At 46.0% G+C, this 15,165-nt stretch overlaps 1 protein-coding gene across 6 annotated transcripts in view; it reads left to right on the top strand.

Annotated features, from left to right (window-relative positions):
- Window positions 1-15,165, top strand: part of LOC147662125 (deoxyhypusine synthase-like) — a 181,260-nt gene that overhangs the window by 119,855 nt on the left and 46,240 nt on the right. For all 6 annotated transcript variants that reach the window (XM_086951092.1, XM_086951090.1, XM_086951089.1 and 3 more), the window contains exons 6-9: window positions 1,083-1,169; window positions 1,253-1,358; window positions 13,409-13,512; window positions 13,594-13,719. In XM_086951092.1, coding sequence (XP_086807218.1) covers window positions 1,083-1,169; window positions 1,253-1,358; window positions 13,409-13,512; window positions 13,594-13,719 — 423 coding nt within the window. The remainder of the gene's footprint in view (window positions 1-1,082; window positions 1,170-1,252; window positions 1,359-13,408; window positions 13,513-13,593; window positions 13,720-15,165) is intronic.

The following is a 15,165-nucleotide window of genomic DNA, read 5'->3' as shown; positions in this document are numbered from 1 at the left end:
TGAAATGTCGTGCTGATGAAGTGAAACCAAATATGGCTGCAGTCACTTGTGTCATATGTGCTTCACAAGCATCCTTTGGCACACAAATAACATATGCACAGACAAAATCCATATCTCATATGGATGGGGCGGAGGACCCGTTTGCAGGGAACTTTCAGACAAATTTGGACAAGTAAGAAGGCCACTCTTCTGTAGCAGATGACCCCTAAAAAGGCTTGCCTTGCTGATGAAATCTACTTGCTACCACCACTGTCCATTCTGTACAGCAAGCACACTCAGCAATGAGGGAGAACATGGTGTGCCTTCCAGAACGTGGTGTCCTCCTCTGGTTTTAAGTCACAGAAAGCTCCTTTAGTGCACATGCATTATTGTCGTGTTTGCAGAGCTAGGGGCCTTAAGAGTCACAACTTACTACAGTGATTTTGAGGTAGGGAAATATGCAATTAGAGTTTCTCTGTCCAACAGCACGGCCAGTGTGGAAGTAGATAGAATGAGGTGGGGTTTCTTCACACATGAATGAGTTGGATTGGGGCACTTGGGGATTATAAATGGTGGGGGGGGGCTCTGATGGTGGTTACAGGCCACGTGGTGAAGATTTATGTTCTAGTCACTGGCAATGGTTACAGTGCTAGGAGAACCAAGCATGCTCTCTATGACTGGTGCTATGCTAGTGCTAGATGATCATACCATTTGATTATGATAGATGAAAGGGATGCCGCCTGTGGCTGGGGTGGGGTTTACATGTCCCATCTAATATCTGCAATTACCAATTTATAGTTTACATACTTTTCAATAGCCACTCTCCGGTCTTGTTCAGTAAAGTCTCACAAATATTTATCTCCCCATCCAGGTTGTCATCATTCTTTTTTAATTTAAACTTTAAAAGCCTTTCCAATTTTCTATAGTTAACTATTCATGCAGCAACATGGGTTGAGCACCTGCCTGCTATTGTAATGTTCCCTAAGGGCCCATTCGTGACTATTCTAATTTTTGTCCAAGTAAGGCACGGAGAAGTATGCAAAATCTTGAGAGAGCCTTTGTCTACTTAGCACCATCTCAACTAAATCCTCTTATCTTCCCAGGGCATCAAATGGACCCCTTCAAAGATGATCGCACGGCTCGGCATAGAGATTAACAACCCAGACTCCATTTACTACTGGGCACAGAAGGTGAGTGCTGTGTTGGCCCTTGACCTGTGTTGGAGAGTTCTGGGTTGGTTTCAGTGCTCTTACTTTTGTCTCTCTGTCTCCAGAATAATATCCCAGTCTTCAGTCCTGCCTTGACTGACGGGTCCCTGGGTGATATGATATACTTCCACTCCTACAAGAATCCTGGGCTAGTGCTGGACATTGTGGAGGGTGAGCTGATCTAGTCTCAAAATAGTTTTATGTGCCTCTAAGTAGTGATATAAATTGTTTCTTTGGGCTGTGTACTACCTTTTATATGACTACAGTAGCTCTGTTATCCTCAGATGTTTGCATGTGACATCCGTTACAGAAGCAGGCTGTCTAGGGACAGATGGATGGAGGGATGGGTGGTGAGTGGTTCGATGGACTATGTCAGTGAGGAGAGGGATGGATGGAAGGATGTAGTGGCTTGTGGGACAGCTATATTGACTAGTGGAGGGAGAGATGGTGCGGGATGGGTAGATGGATAGAGGGAAGGAGAGAGTGGGTGGAGGAACAGCTATATTGAGTGCAGGTTGGGTAGACTGGACCATGGACCCCATACCAGGAGTTGAAGCCAGGCAGCACATTGCTCCGGAACCTAAAGTTAGTGATTAGTCCGGAGTTATCCATTATTGTAATCAGTGTTGAGCACCCAAGCAAACCTTTCCATGCAGTCATTCCAGTTTCTTTGTGGTAGATTAAAATTAACAGGGGTTTGGTGTGATCATTAGTGGGAAGAGAGGGATATGTAATTTAACAGAGATTTTTTGGGTTAATAGATAAGCTAGATGAGATTTATTATTGCTATGTTACTGGGAAATGACTTAACAAAAAGGAGAGATTATGATATTTGACATGAGTTGAGGGCCATTTTTCAGAAATAGATTAATAGACATTAAGGCAAACAAAACTGTTTATGGTAAATCTAGCACCTGCTAGTTGGATTGCTGAATAAATGGAAGAATAGACGGGTAGATTTGTAGATGCTGCTGTTTGAAACAAAAGTAGCACAGCAGGTTTAAGCTATGGGACACAGATTTGGTCGGTCTAAATAATCTTACATCAGATATGAACTAAGTTCTCCTAAAACGTACGCTTTACACCACTCAGTTGACATGCACACCGGATGTCCGCAAAAATGTCGGGGTGTCTCATATAAGCATAACTTTAGTGTTAAGCCAGTAGGAGGCACACTCCTGCTGAGTTTTAAGCCGGTTTACCATGAAGGGGACATCCTGACCCAACAGATAACTTCTCACCATTTCCAGACCCCTTTGTCCTCTTAAAAAAAGCACAGAGAGGCAACATAAACATATTGAGTTGCACAAATGCACAAACTGACTAATCTATCCGGACTCTTCGAATGATGTTAGATATGATCCTTTAATGGAATCTTGGACCACAAATTACATAGAAGGATGCAAACATGCACCCGAAGCGCAGCAAACATGTTTCACGCTGAATAGGGCTTCATCAGGGCAGGTATCAAATAGCTCCACTCTTATGTAGGTCATGAAAGTATCCGGATCAATACTTCAAATACTTTCGAATTCGATGCATCTTCATTCCATAAAAACAAATATTCTTAGCGGCGACCTTTTAGTCTGTCTTTCAATTTAATTCAGAGTCTGTAGTCTCTTAGAATGTGATGTATTAAATCTCCAAAATCAGTAGTGCAATCCAAATTCCGGTTTCTGGTGATCACTATGATAGATGATACACCTGCGGGTATACAGTATTCATAGTTGTTACTAAATTTCTATTCGCAACGCCGTGCCTCTCCACACGCAGTCACTCTCAAAACACAACAGACCCCGTTGTCCCATCTTCATTTCATTGCACACTTAAAAGTATTCTTTGCTTAGATTTGAAAAACAAATATGTATTTGTTATTTCACTGACTGTTGCACTTACCTTTTGACTATTTTGCACCTCCTCCTTCTCCAATAATGTATTTATTTATCTTAATCCCTTAATGTGCTAGTGAATTTGGCTTAATTGCATTCATCAGTTGTGGAGAGCTTATTTTTATGATTCAGTGAGTATATTTGTGTATTATTTGGAATGGAGGTGATGTATTTTTTCCTCTGACATTAGTAATCTTGCGTACCTAAGGAATATATACATACAGCAACATTTGGAAGGCAAAAATAGAAACCTTTGGCTAGCAACTTAAAAGGCAGAGTATAGTCGGAGAAGGAATGTTTGTTAACACGTTATTGTGAAAGACCACAACTGAGAGATGCTAGTCGGATCATTTCTTGAACTGAATTCCTTAGGTTAGTGGCATGACAAGTAAACTCTTGGTTTATATTGTTTGATTTTCTTAATGAACTGTGTTTTAGGTACATTTTGGAGTTATTTTACTAAAGAATGTTATGGCAGCAAGGGACACTTTATGGTGTAGATATGGAGATTGCATCATGAGTAAGACTCTGTAAAGTTTGCAGCAGGTTATTTTGTTGTCTTATTACCTTCAGGGGAAACTAAATATATTTAGTTAGTTGTGGTGTAATCCTTTTATGACCCTTGGTTAGATTTTTCACTAAGGGAATATATCTTGATGGGGTGCTAGATATTCTACTGAATAGCCCATTAAAAAAAGCTTTGAAGTCTTCCCATAATGTCTTTGGTGATGGGCGATTTTGATTTTTGGGGGATTTTCATTGTGTTAGTTAAGGAGAAATATAAGATTTTATTAAAGACAATGAGGTGAGTATAATAGGCCTTCGAGACAGTCTCTCCAGCAGCACACTCCATCTCTCATTGTACAAGGAAAACCAGGAAAGAATCCAACATCAAGCAGAACAACTTGGGAAATCTTCAGCACAGTATCCAACGGGAAGTCCGGGAAGAAGATCCAAACAGGGTTTCAGGAAAGCTTGCAGAACTTGAGGTTAAAATCAGTCAGGATTCTGGGCATATAATGGGAGGTAGAATAAAGTAAGAAGGCTCCAAAGGGGCATTATATGCACCAGGAAAAGGATGTTACAATCCTGGAAGGCAAAATGAAATGAGGTAATCTTGAGGTGAACTTGAAGCAAATTAGCATAGCAGTCTGGCAACCACTACAAAACATTTGTAGTCTAGCAGGTAGGTAAAGTCTAGCAGGTAGGTAATTAATACATAGGAAAGAACGTCAGGGAGACACTACACTTACATACACAAAACCACCCGGGAAGGATATCATACTCATCTCGTTGTTTTTAATAGTCTTATTTTTTTCATTAAAGCCAGCAAAATCCCCATTTTACCATGAGACAATGAGCCGGTACAGTATGCAAATTCAAATCCTATTGAAGACCAGATCAGACATACATGCAAGGGGTTTTGTAGAAAGTCCTAAACATAGTAGCAGCTGTTATAAGGATAGCCTCTGGAAAGGTCACACCATCTTGAGGATCCCCAGAGACATCCCATGCTAAAAGATGTAGTTGCCCTTGGACAACAAGATCATTGTGTCGACCATTCGGATCTAGAAGCAGAGTCGAGATTGAAGGAAGTGTAGAAACATTTGTGGTAAGCTCTAGCGGATGATGGAAATAAGCTTCAGAGTGCCAATGTGAAGAACTGAAGGCCACTTTGCAAAAGAAACGCCTCTCCAGGAGGGGGAACCAGGGGAGAAGAGCAGAGGGAGGGAATACATAAGATTGGAAGAGAGGCCAGTTCTGGAGAAAGGCTTCTGTTGCTTAGGTGTCTGCATTTGGGTGCTATCTCATGAGAATTGGAAGTTGAAGGTTCAGCTGGAAAGCAAAAAGGTTCAGGTCCAGAGGACCCCGGAGATGACCAATGCGAAGAACATAATCTTGGTTCATCACCCAGTCACTGAAGTCCCAGAGAGGTGTCTGACAACCACTCCACTGTGGAATTTTAGGTACCTGTAAGATACTTCACCACTGCATAAAGGTTGCTGCAAAGACCGTATTCTCACATGTCCTTGTAAAGATCGGTCATTGAATTTGATCTTGCAGTTTCACGTTTGTTGATGTGCCTGACTGCTGAAAGATTGTCCATTCTCAGCAGGATGCAGAATTGATATTTATACTTGGTGGAGTACTTGATGGCAAAGGTGCTTGCCAAGAACTACAAGGCATTGATATAAAGATTCTTCTAGGAAGAAGACCACAATGCCCTTGTCTAAAGAGTACTGAGTTGGCACCCTAGCCTGATCTACTTGCATGTGAATTGATGATTACATAAGGAGAGGAGCCAAATATTTTACATAAGGAGAGGAGACAAATATGACTTTGATAGTCCGGCTTACATGTTTACAAACCACCACTGCAGCTCCATGCAAGATTCAATGTCCAGTAGAATGAGATCTGAGTAGTGGACTCCCTGACGAAGGAGATTTCGAGCACTGCATGATAAAAAGAAAAAATGCAAGGAACGAAAGGGAACTGTTGGCATTTGAGTGGGAAGGAAAGAGCGGGATATAATGAATGGGAAAAGTGAATGCTGCAGAAGCGGAGGAAAAACTAGGCGTTGAAGGAGTAATTGAGATGGTTTACAAAGCTACATTACAGCTGGGTTGCAGATAACAAGGAAAAGAGGGGTTTGGTGGTGGATAAGGAGAAAAGGGAAAGAAAATGTGCACCCTTATCAGTTGCCAGGAGCAGCAGTAGGGGAGCGTGTGATGCTAGAAAGGCTGTCTTATAGGCCTGGTGACAATGTAAGCCTTTGTCATCACACCTTAAAAAGACTGCATATTGTAACACCTCATTGTCACGTGGAAAAAATGTAAAGATGGAGCTTTCAAATGGCCGTTTTAAAGGTTTTAATCTTACTTGGTCTTGGAGATTTCGTTTTTTTCAATAGTAAAGTAGTGGGATTTGTTGTGGCACAAACCCTAAGGACCCAATCATCTTGGACTGCCTAGCTAATGGATGTCCAGCAGAGACCGACAAGGACTTGGTGCACACCACATTTGAACAAGTCTGCAAAAGAGAAATGTGCACTTATAATGAATGTCCATGGGACTAGTTGACAAAGTAAGTGGGAATCTAAAAAAAAAATCTGCCAAGGATCTCACCCTCCTTGACATATGTTGCATATCTTTGGTGTAGCTTGTCCGAAACCTGAAAAGAAAAATCTTTAAATTTTGGAAACGCAACTTCAAGCCATCCAATAATTTCTATCCGAGATTTGTGAGAGCTAGAAAAGCCCAGGACCAGATACCAAGGAAGACTTGCATAAATTGCTGTGTAATCGAAGCTTGCTTGTCTCCAAAGGTATTTTTCCAGATTTGGACTGACTTTTATGAAACATATACTATAGAAGAAATGCTTTTTTTCATCAAATCAGTGCACTTCATGCTACTGTGAAGATTGTAAATTATTCTCTGAGCTTGTAAACCACTGCATTGCAGTAAAAGCTCAATTCCCTTCGGACCCTGGCCTCAAAGTTATTTTTAAATGTCAGGTGCGGTCACCTTCTCAGGCCAATTGACAGAGACTTACTGCATCCCTATACTTGGCTTTTGTACCATCAAAGTTGAAACAAGCCTTCATTGCCACATTGGTTCAGGCGGTTTAGCGGTTGATGTAAACCCCTGCCCAATCTTCAACGCACGCTTCCATCCATGCTTTTGGAGTGGGCAGTTGTTTAGGATGGCTCTGGTATCTCTGGAATCTGATGACAATCCGCATCCTACGCAAGTGGGCTTCAGCCCTCTGAGTGGGACAAAGGCAGCCATTGTGTCCAAACTGGATCATTTGCACACAGATTTGGACATGCGGGGTGAGGGTCCTCATGTTTTTGGACGGCTTGTCTCTTTTGAAACAGTTGGGCATGATACATTTTACAAGAGACTGGTGTCTTTCTCATTCCTTTCTGAATGAGTGAAACAAGCTGAGTTGCTTCGCCCTTTAATTTATTTACTACTAATCTTTTTTTCCCTTTTTTATTCTATTTTCCTTATCCCATCTTGCCATTTTTACATTTTTTCAAACATTTTATTTAATAATTGGAATATTTAAATTTTGTGTCATTTGACAGTGTAATTTCTTAGTCTTAAATGAGCTAATTGTTTGTGTCTTCCCGTCCACTCCAACTGTCTCTGACTATTGAATGAACAGTTGAGGTGTCTAATTACAGTACTAAGTGTGCCTATTTAATTGAAGTCTCCCCCATAATCATTTTTTTTTAAAGCAATTTTATTGAGTTTTCAATATAACCAAACAAACAGCACCATTCAGAATGACATCGCATTAGAGTAGTCCAGGGTAAGCACATTCCACAACTATACGAAAAGTGACGTACATACAAACCTAAGGTCAACATATCCAGAGGCAATCTGTAGATCAAATCAGCCCATCTTAACTCTCTATCACTCCCACCCATTTCCCCCATATTCGGCGAAATTCCTCGGGACAACCCCTAGCCACATAAAGAGGCTGTTCCTGGGCGGCACACCAGTCCACCTCCTCCGCTAACGCACCAATGTTGGTGCAGTAGCAGTCAGCCAATGGGCAGCGATATCTCTTTGCTACCACCAAGGCCGTGTTCAGAAACAGCATTTCGCCCCTGCTACCATCCAATCCATCAGTGATGCCTAAAAGAACCTGTGTAGGAGCCAGAGGAACCACCCAGCCCAAGACCTCCATCAATTCTCCTATTAAGGACTCCCAGTACCTCTGTATCGCAGGGCAGAGCCACACCATGTGGTAGAAGTCTGCGCGGGGTGGGAGCAGCGGGGGCAAAGGGCATCCAATCGGAGCCCTGAGCTGTGAAGGCGCAGCTGGGTAAGATAGGCAGCATGCAGGAAGTAGACTTGGACCAATCGAGACCGTGATAGTTTTAGGGCCCATCAAGGCATCCCTCCAGTCGGCATCCTTCAGAGCCCCAAGTCAGCCCTCCCACTTATTGCGGAGTTGAGAGAGGGAGTTGGGGGTATTATTGATAAGTGAACAGTATATTCTGGAAATCCCCCCTTTCCCCAACTCACCTGTCATAATCTGAGCTTAAGGCGGACTGTATTCCGGCAAGGAAGTACCGTCCTGGATGTATGAGTGGAGGGCATGGTGCAGCTGCAGATAGCGGAAAAATTGGGAGGAGTGGAGAGAGTGCCTGCCCTGCAGTTGAAAGGAGCGCAAATGGGTACCGCTCCAGACATCGCCCAACAGGGATATCCCAATGAGGTCCCACTGCCGGAACCCTGCCAAGGAGCCAGGTTCTGCACCACAGGGGGTATTCTGAGTCAGCCTGCCCGACCAGCGGGTGTGGCGCAATGAGGCCCGCCAAGCCAGGAACACTCCGCAGGTAACCTCGGGACGAGTACGAGGCACAGCCGCACCATATAGCATCCCCTGGAGGGAGGCGAAGCCCAGGGTGTGCAATTCCAGGCGATACGCTGGGTCAGACCATCCGCTGTTAAACCAGTCATGCAGCGTGAGGGGTCGGGTTGCAAAATAATACAAATAAATGCTCGTCAGACCAAGACCACAGTCGAAAGGTAGAATGCGACATGGCCAGCCTGGGCCTTCCCCCCCCCCCCCCCCCCCCCCCCCCACCCCCATAAAAACATTGTGAGCAGGCCATCTATCTCCCGGAACCACGACCTGGCGAACAAGAGGTGCATGTTTTGGAGCATGTAGAGAAAACAACGTAAAATCATAATTTTGTAGAGGGCTATCCTTCCCAAAGGGTTATGGGGCAGAGCACGCGATCTCAAGAGATCCGCACGGACCTGCTTGACCAGTGGGGTGACGTTTAGCGACCATGCAAGTTCGGGGAGAAGGGCCACCCAGATGCCTAAGATCTTGAAGGACTGCTGTCGAAGGGGAATCGTCGACTGCCAGTCAAAGCACTCCCGCGACACGTGCAGGGGGACCAGAACGGACTTAGCCAGGTTGAGCCGCAAGCCAGAGGTACATTCAAAAAAGCCAAGCGCTCGGAGGCATCGGCGTCCCGACTGGGCTAGGTCTGCCAAAAACAGCAGGACATCATCCACATAGAGTGCGATTTTGTCTTCTGCAAAGCCAGGCCACCGCCAGCCCGTGAGGGAGTGGTCACTGCGAATAAGGCAGGCAAGGGGTTCCATAGCCAGGGCAAAGAGGATCGGGGAGAGGGGGCATCCCTGCCTTGTACCACAGCGAATGGGAAAAGGGTGGGATAGAGCGCCGTAGACTAAGATCTGTGCCCGGGGCCGATGGTACAGCGTCCTCACCAGCTTGCGGAAGGGAGCACCAAAGCCCATCTGCTCCAAGACCGTCTCCAAGTAGCCCCAGTCGACCAAATCAAATGCCTTCTCGAAGTCTACTAGCAAGAGAGACAAGTATGGGGACAGCAAGTGCCGGTTTGCAAGAGCAAGATGAAGTCGTCTGAGGCAGTGTCTAGTGCCTCAGAGAGGCATGAAGCCACATTGATCCGGATGAACTAGGGAGGCTAGATGGGGTTGTATGCGGTTGGCCAGGATGGAGGCAAAGATCTTAAGTTCGGTATTGATCGAGATGGGATGATAGCCCGAACAGCAGCTCGAGGGAGGTTGAGACTTTGGGATCACTACAATGGTAGCCAGGTCCGTCTCAGGGCGAAAGGAGCTACATTCCACTGCTTCATTGTACATCTCAATGAGAAGCGGGACCAAGGTATCCCGGTAGGATGAGTAGAAAACTTGGGGGAGCCTGTCCGGTTCCGGCATCTTACCAGCCGCCATGCTGGAGATGGCGTCTGCCACCTCCTCGGGGGTAAGCGGAAGATCCAGATCTGCCGCCTCACTCTCACTAAGACACGGAAGGGGGAAATGTTCTCGCTGGAGGAGCTCATGGAGGGAAAGACCAGGCGCCCGCCCGAATATAGGGTAGCGTAGTAAGTAGCGAAGCACTGAGCGACCGCTAACGGAGTACGATGAAATTCACCACTCACGTCAACCCCTTCAGGTATGATACGATTGGCCATTGGGTAAGTGTCCCCCATAATCATTAATGATGGCTTTTTGTTGTATAAAGTGCTGTAGGGTGTTTGCATGCTACATATTGTTAATAAAGGAAAACACATGATGCCTAAAAACATTCAGAGGTGTAAGACAAGGGAAACACATGATGCATAAACCTACACATTCAGCGGTGTTCAGAACGAAGCACATGATACAATAAAATACATTCAGAGGTGCAGCGCAAGAAGACACATGATGCCTAAAACATTCAGAGGTGCAGCGCAGGGAAAAGGAAGACACATGATGCTTAAAAACATTCAGAGGTGCCAGAACAATACAATAGCGCGAAAATCACATGATGTCTAAAAACATTCAGAGGTGCAGGAATAACACATGATACAAGAAAACACATTCAGAGGTGCAATAACCATACAATTGCGCAAAACTCACATTAGGCAATTACCATCACATAGATAATCATATTGTGCCTAAAGAAAATCACATACCGGCCCCCATCTAATAAAAGGGACTAAAAGAGCCCTGTGTCCAGAATGTCAGGGCGCGCTGCCATGCAGCGCCAGTCAGGGTTGCGCCACTGGCGCAAACCTAAACTTTGCAGGTGCCCACTACTTGCTGGGCACCTGAAGACCACACCAGACCTAAACGGTGCATCTGCCCACTAATTGCTGGGCAGCTGTGAATCCAAACTGCGACAGGGTCCTCACCGACCCTTAGGAGCAAACTGCGCCAACTGTTGGAGCCACACAGGCTCTGAAGCACTCGTGCCCCCGTTGGAGCCTACACAGGCTCTGACCTGACACAACCGTTGGAGCCACACAGGCTCTAAAAACACTGGTGTCCCCCAAGCCTCACTGGGCTCTAAACATCGTGGGGCAGGGAGCCTCTCAGGGCTTTAAAAACAATGGCACCCTGAGCCTCGCTGGGCTCATGAAGCAATAGTATGAGCAAGGAGCCTCTCAACACAAAGGGCGCCTTGAGCCTTCTGGGGCTCGGAAACAGATGCGGCGCCGTAAGCTGGAGTCCCCCTCCCGGGGACTCCCCAAAGACAAAGGTGCTCTTCGAGCCTCTCTGGGCTCTCAGCAATAATGCGGCCACCGTCGGAGTCCCTCACGGGGGACTCGATCACCAGCAATGCCCCTGAGCCAAGACGCCCGCACTCACCAGCTTCCCTGTGCGGCGGCGTCTCCTGGGGCGCTGCAGGGCTCCCTCGGCACACGGGAGCCCTGTTCACCGGCCGCTATGCTTCTTTTCCTCCCGGGGCTCCCTCAGCACACAGGAGCCCCGCATCAGGCCACGCTTCCTCTTCTCTCTCTCCTCGCGGCCAGCCTTTCTGGTCTCCCTCCCCACACGGGAGACAGGCAACGAAACAAGCAGGCTTCCCCCGGCCAGGGGGGGAAGCGAAAGTGACCGCCCCGAGGCCCGCCCACGTCACCAAAGGATCTGCCTGGCTTCCTGTCTCGCAGGGCCGCCAATGGCAGCGCGGCCCTGGGCAGGGAGGCGGGCTCAGCACCTCCTCACACGATCTCCGGGCCGGCGGCGGTGAATGAAACACGGGGCAATGCCTGGTGGGCACCGGCCTCAAATAATTAAATAAAAACGGGGTGGCACCCGTAAATTGAGTAAATAAGCGGAAAATAAAGCGCTTCCAAGCGCTACCACAGCAGAATAAAGCGCTCCTAGCGCTGAAGGCAGAAATAGAGCGCCACCAGGCGCTAGGGGTGAGAGCAAAGCACTCCCAGCGCTAGGGACAAGTAAGGGTCCACAAGTCCAGCAACAGCAGGAATACAGGGCAAAGCACAGTCCCCCATCCTTCCAGGACAGGCAGAGGGGTCCTCAAGAAGTCCTCCAGGCACTCAGGGGCTGGGCAGGGCCCAGGGATTCCCCTGGGCCCAAGCAGCAGCACGCCCCTGGCAGATTCAAGTCTAAAAACAAGAACAAATTGGAAGGGGACACAGCCCCTTCTTATACAGAGAAAAGTCTTTGAAGTCTTTGTGCACACAGTGTGAGAACCAGCTAGAACTGGTTTTAGGGAACTCTCTTCAGTGTCAGGGACAGAGGTGACAGTCGCCCAGCGGGAGATGGAGCCAGCATTGTGGTCAGGCAGGCACAGCCCTAGTCACTCCCAGGTGCCATCTCCTCTCACTTCCCTGGCAGCAGATGCAGCCTTTCATCCACGGGCTGACTCAGACAACCTCCTGGGGCTCCCCAGCCCCTGTCACCCTCAAACCAGACAGTCAATCCACAAGCAGGCCCAGGCACTCCTGGACCAGGCTCACCAGCCAATCACACTCCAGACACAAATTACACAAATATGCCAACTTCTAAAAGTGGCACTTCTAGACTAGACACAGTCATGCCGCATATATCATTACGCAGCATTCAATCTCTCGAGTTCGCACATATCAAACTCGCCCCTGCACTCCCCACACATCAGGAACTACCATGGGCATACATATTCCCCATTCATTCCTATGGGAGGGCAGGTCACTCACCACACATACACAGAGAGCTCAAGCACTTTACACTGTACCACAGTGAAAAAGTGTGCAGAGGCCTAAAATCACCAACACCAGGTCACAGAAACGGGCTAGAAAAAAGCAAAAAGTCTCTGGGTGAACCTGCCAAAAGGGCCGGGTCCAACACATATGTATCTTGCATATCTATGTAAATAGCTCTGACCTAGTTTACGTTACAAAAACTGAAAAACAATCAAAACTGACTTGTGCTCTTTTCTTAGAATAAGGGCCTGCAGAGGCTTTGTGTATATAGCATAACTAAAGCAGGTGATCATGAATCCCTGTGGCACTCTGCAAGGCTATAAAAATGCAACAAAACTTAAAGATTCTGCTTGTTGAACGGTATCAAAGGCTGCAGAGTGATTGAGCAAGACTAAAGGCTAGTCAGTGCATTGATTGAGCACAAGCATTGTGGCAATTTGTGTAGATAAAGTGTGTAATGGTGTTGGTGTGCTTTTACATTAGTGTCGTATCTTTGGTGCTACATGGCTATGCACAGTGGTGAGGTGAGTTGGCTACGGGAATGTTTGGTTGATTCAGCTAGTATGTTTAGTGATATTTGGCAGGCAAAATAATAAGACGAATTGCACTGGAGATTGTGTGTTTTATTTCGGGGAATGGGGTCTGAGGAAGCGGAGTAGGCTGTATTGTTCACTGATTAGATTGTTGCATGATCGTTGTGTTATGTTGGTATGGTGTTAGGCCATTCTTCCTTTTGCCACTCGTAATTCACTGGACGCCTAGCCAGAGTTTGGAGGAGAACTGGTGCTACTTGTGGCAGGACTGAGAATACACTAGAAAAACGTAATCCTCCCTATTCTTCGCAGACATTCGGCGGATCAACAACCAAGCTGTGTTCGCCAAAAAATCGGGGATGATAATTCTAGGCGGTGGGCTCATCAAACATCACATTGCAAATGCCAACATGATGGTAGGTGGCTTGAAAATGGGTTACGGGAATTTACATCTGCAAACTCAATTTTACACCTGTACTGTTCTCACTTCTGTACAGAGAAATGGAGCAGACTTCGCTGTTTACATTAATACTGCTCATGAGTACGACGGGTCAGATGCTGGTGCCAGGCCTGACGAGGCAGTATCCTGGGGCAAGATCCGCATGGATGCCAAGCCTGTGAAGGTGGGTATGGTATATAAGATATACAAGCTTGCTCGAAAGCCATACCTTTTAACATGTTTTGGGGTAAACATCCAACCTTTGTAGCTTCCTTAAGGTGTTTATGATATATTTCAGGTGAGACGTGTTTACTCTAGATATAGGCCTTATTTAGTAAGGTGCCTTTCTGGTCAGACATGCCTTCTTTGTTCTCTAGGGTAAGTAGTTGGGTAGTATAATCTGTCAGGTCATATATGAATTCTTCAGTCTCTATACACTGGAGGCATGTATTGTATGTGGTCAGACATGCAGTAGGAACGTTTTCAGGCGTTTCTGGGTAGTCTGGTTACGCTGCTCAGTTCAGAGCCATTGAGTTAAACCTACTACCAAAATAGATCACCAAGTATACCCATTTAGCATTTGACAAGTAACAAGATTGGACAGTCTAAGACTTCCTCATGGAGGTGTTATAGAGTTAGAGATTCAGCTCCCAAAAAAGTATTGAAGAGAAGTTAACAAATTGCCATCCATCTAGTACTTTGAGTTATAAAAAGAAGGAAAAACATTACCTGTAATAATTGTTTTTTAGCCTGTAGTGCTATAGATTCACATGCTTTGCACACTCTGACCATCTAGTTTTGGGAGCAGATGTTACAAGTTTTTTTTCTTAAAGTAGAGATCTTAGTTTCGAGTGACTCTTGATACCTACCCTGACATCGACAATGTACCAGGACATTCACTCCACCTTAGATTGTGTTTTTGGATTAAAGCAAGTAGGTGTTAATATGCGAAGCAGAATAGTCCATCTGGAAAAGTGTAATGTAAATATGTATGTACTTGATAGATAGAAATGTCATGCTTTCCCCTTGCATCTGAGGAAGTGGTTGTGTGCATAAAAATGTGCAGCACTACAATCTGCAAATTGATTGTTATAGGTAAGTAATGGTTTCCGTTTGCCTCGTGCTGCTGTAGATCATATGATTTGCATATGTTATGGTAAGTCGATTTCAATGGTGGAACTTATCACCCGTGACGCTATCCAGGCGCTGGAGCAGGAATGTAGTCCGTGCAAAACTCCTAGTTCAACAGCCAGGTTTTCAGTTTCTTTCGGAAATTAAGTAATGAAGGAGCTGTCTTGATGTGTTGGGGAAGTTCAATCCAGTTCTTTGTGTGATGAAGAAAGAGCTCTCCCTGGATTTGCTTCTGCAAATGTTGGGACACATGTGAGGGTGAGAGGTAGAGCATGGATGTCAGTCTGTATGATAGCATTGAATTTGGTCGTTGAGGTATGCTGGTCCAATGTTGTAGAGGGCTTTGTAGGCATGGATGAGCAGTTGAATAGGCAGCGTTTCTGGACGGGTAGCCCGTGTAGTTCAGTGAGGTAGGGAGTGATGTGAGCGCTCCAGTGGACGTCTAGGATGAGTCTGGCGGCAGTGTTTTGTATGGATTTAAATATTTACAAGAGCTGGT

The sequence above is a fragment of the Lissotriton vulgaris genome, unplaced genomic scaffold (genome assembly GCF_964263255.1).
Source record: "Lissotriton vulgaris unplaced genomic scaffold, aLisVul1.2 SCAFFOLD_261, whole genome shotgun sequence".
NCBI lineage: Eukaryota > Metazoa > Chordata > Amphibia > Caudata > Salamandridae > Lissotriton > Lissotriton vulgaris.
The sequence above is the reverse complement of the archived record's forward strand: the minus strand, read 5'-3'. Positions and strand labels throughout refer to the sequence as shown.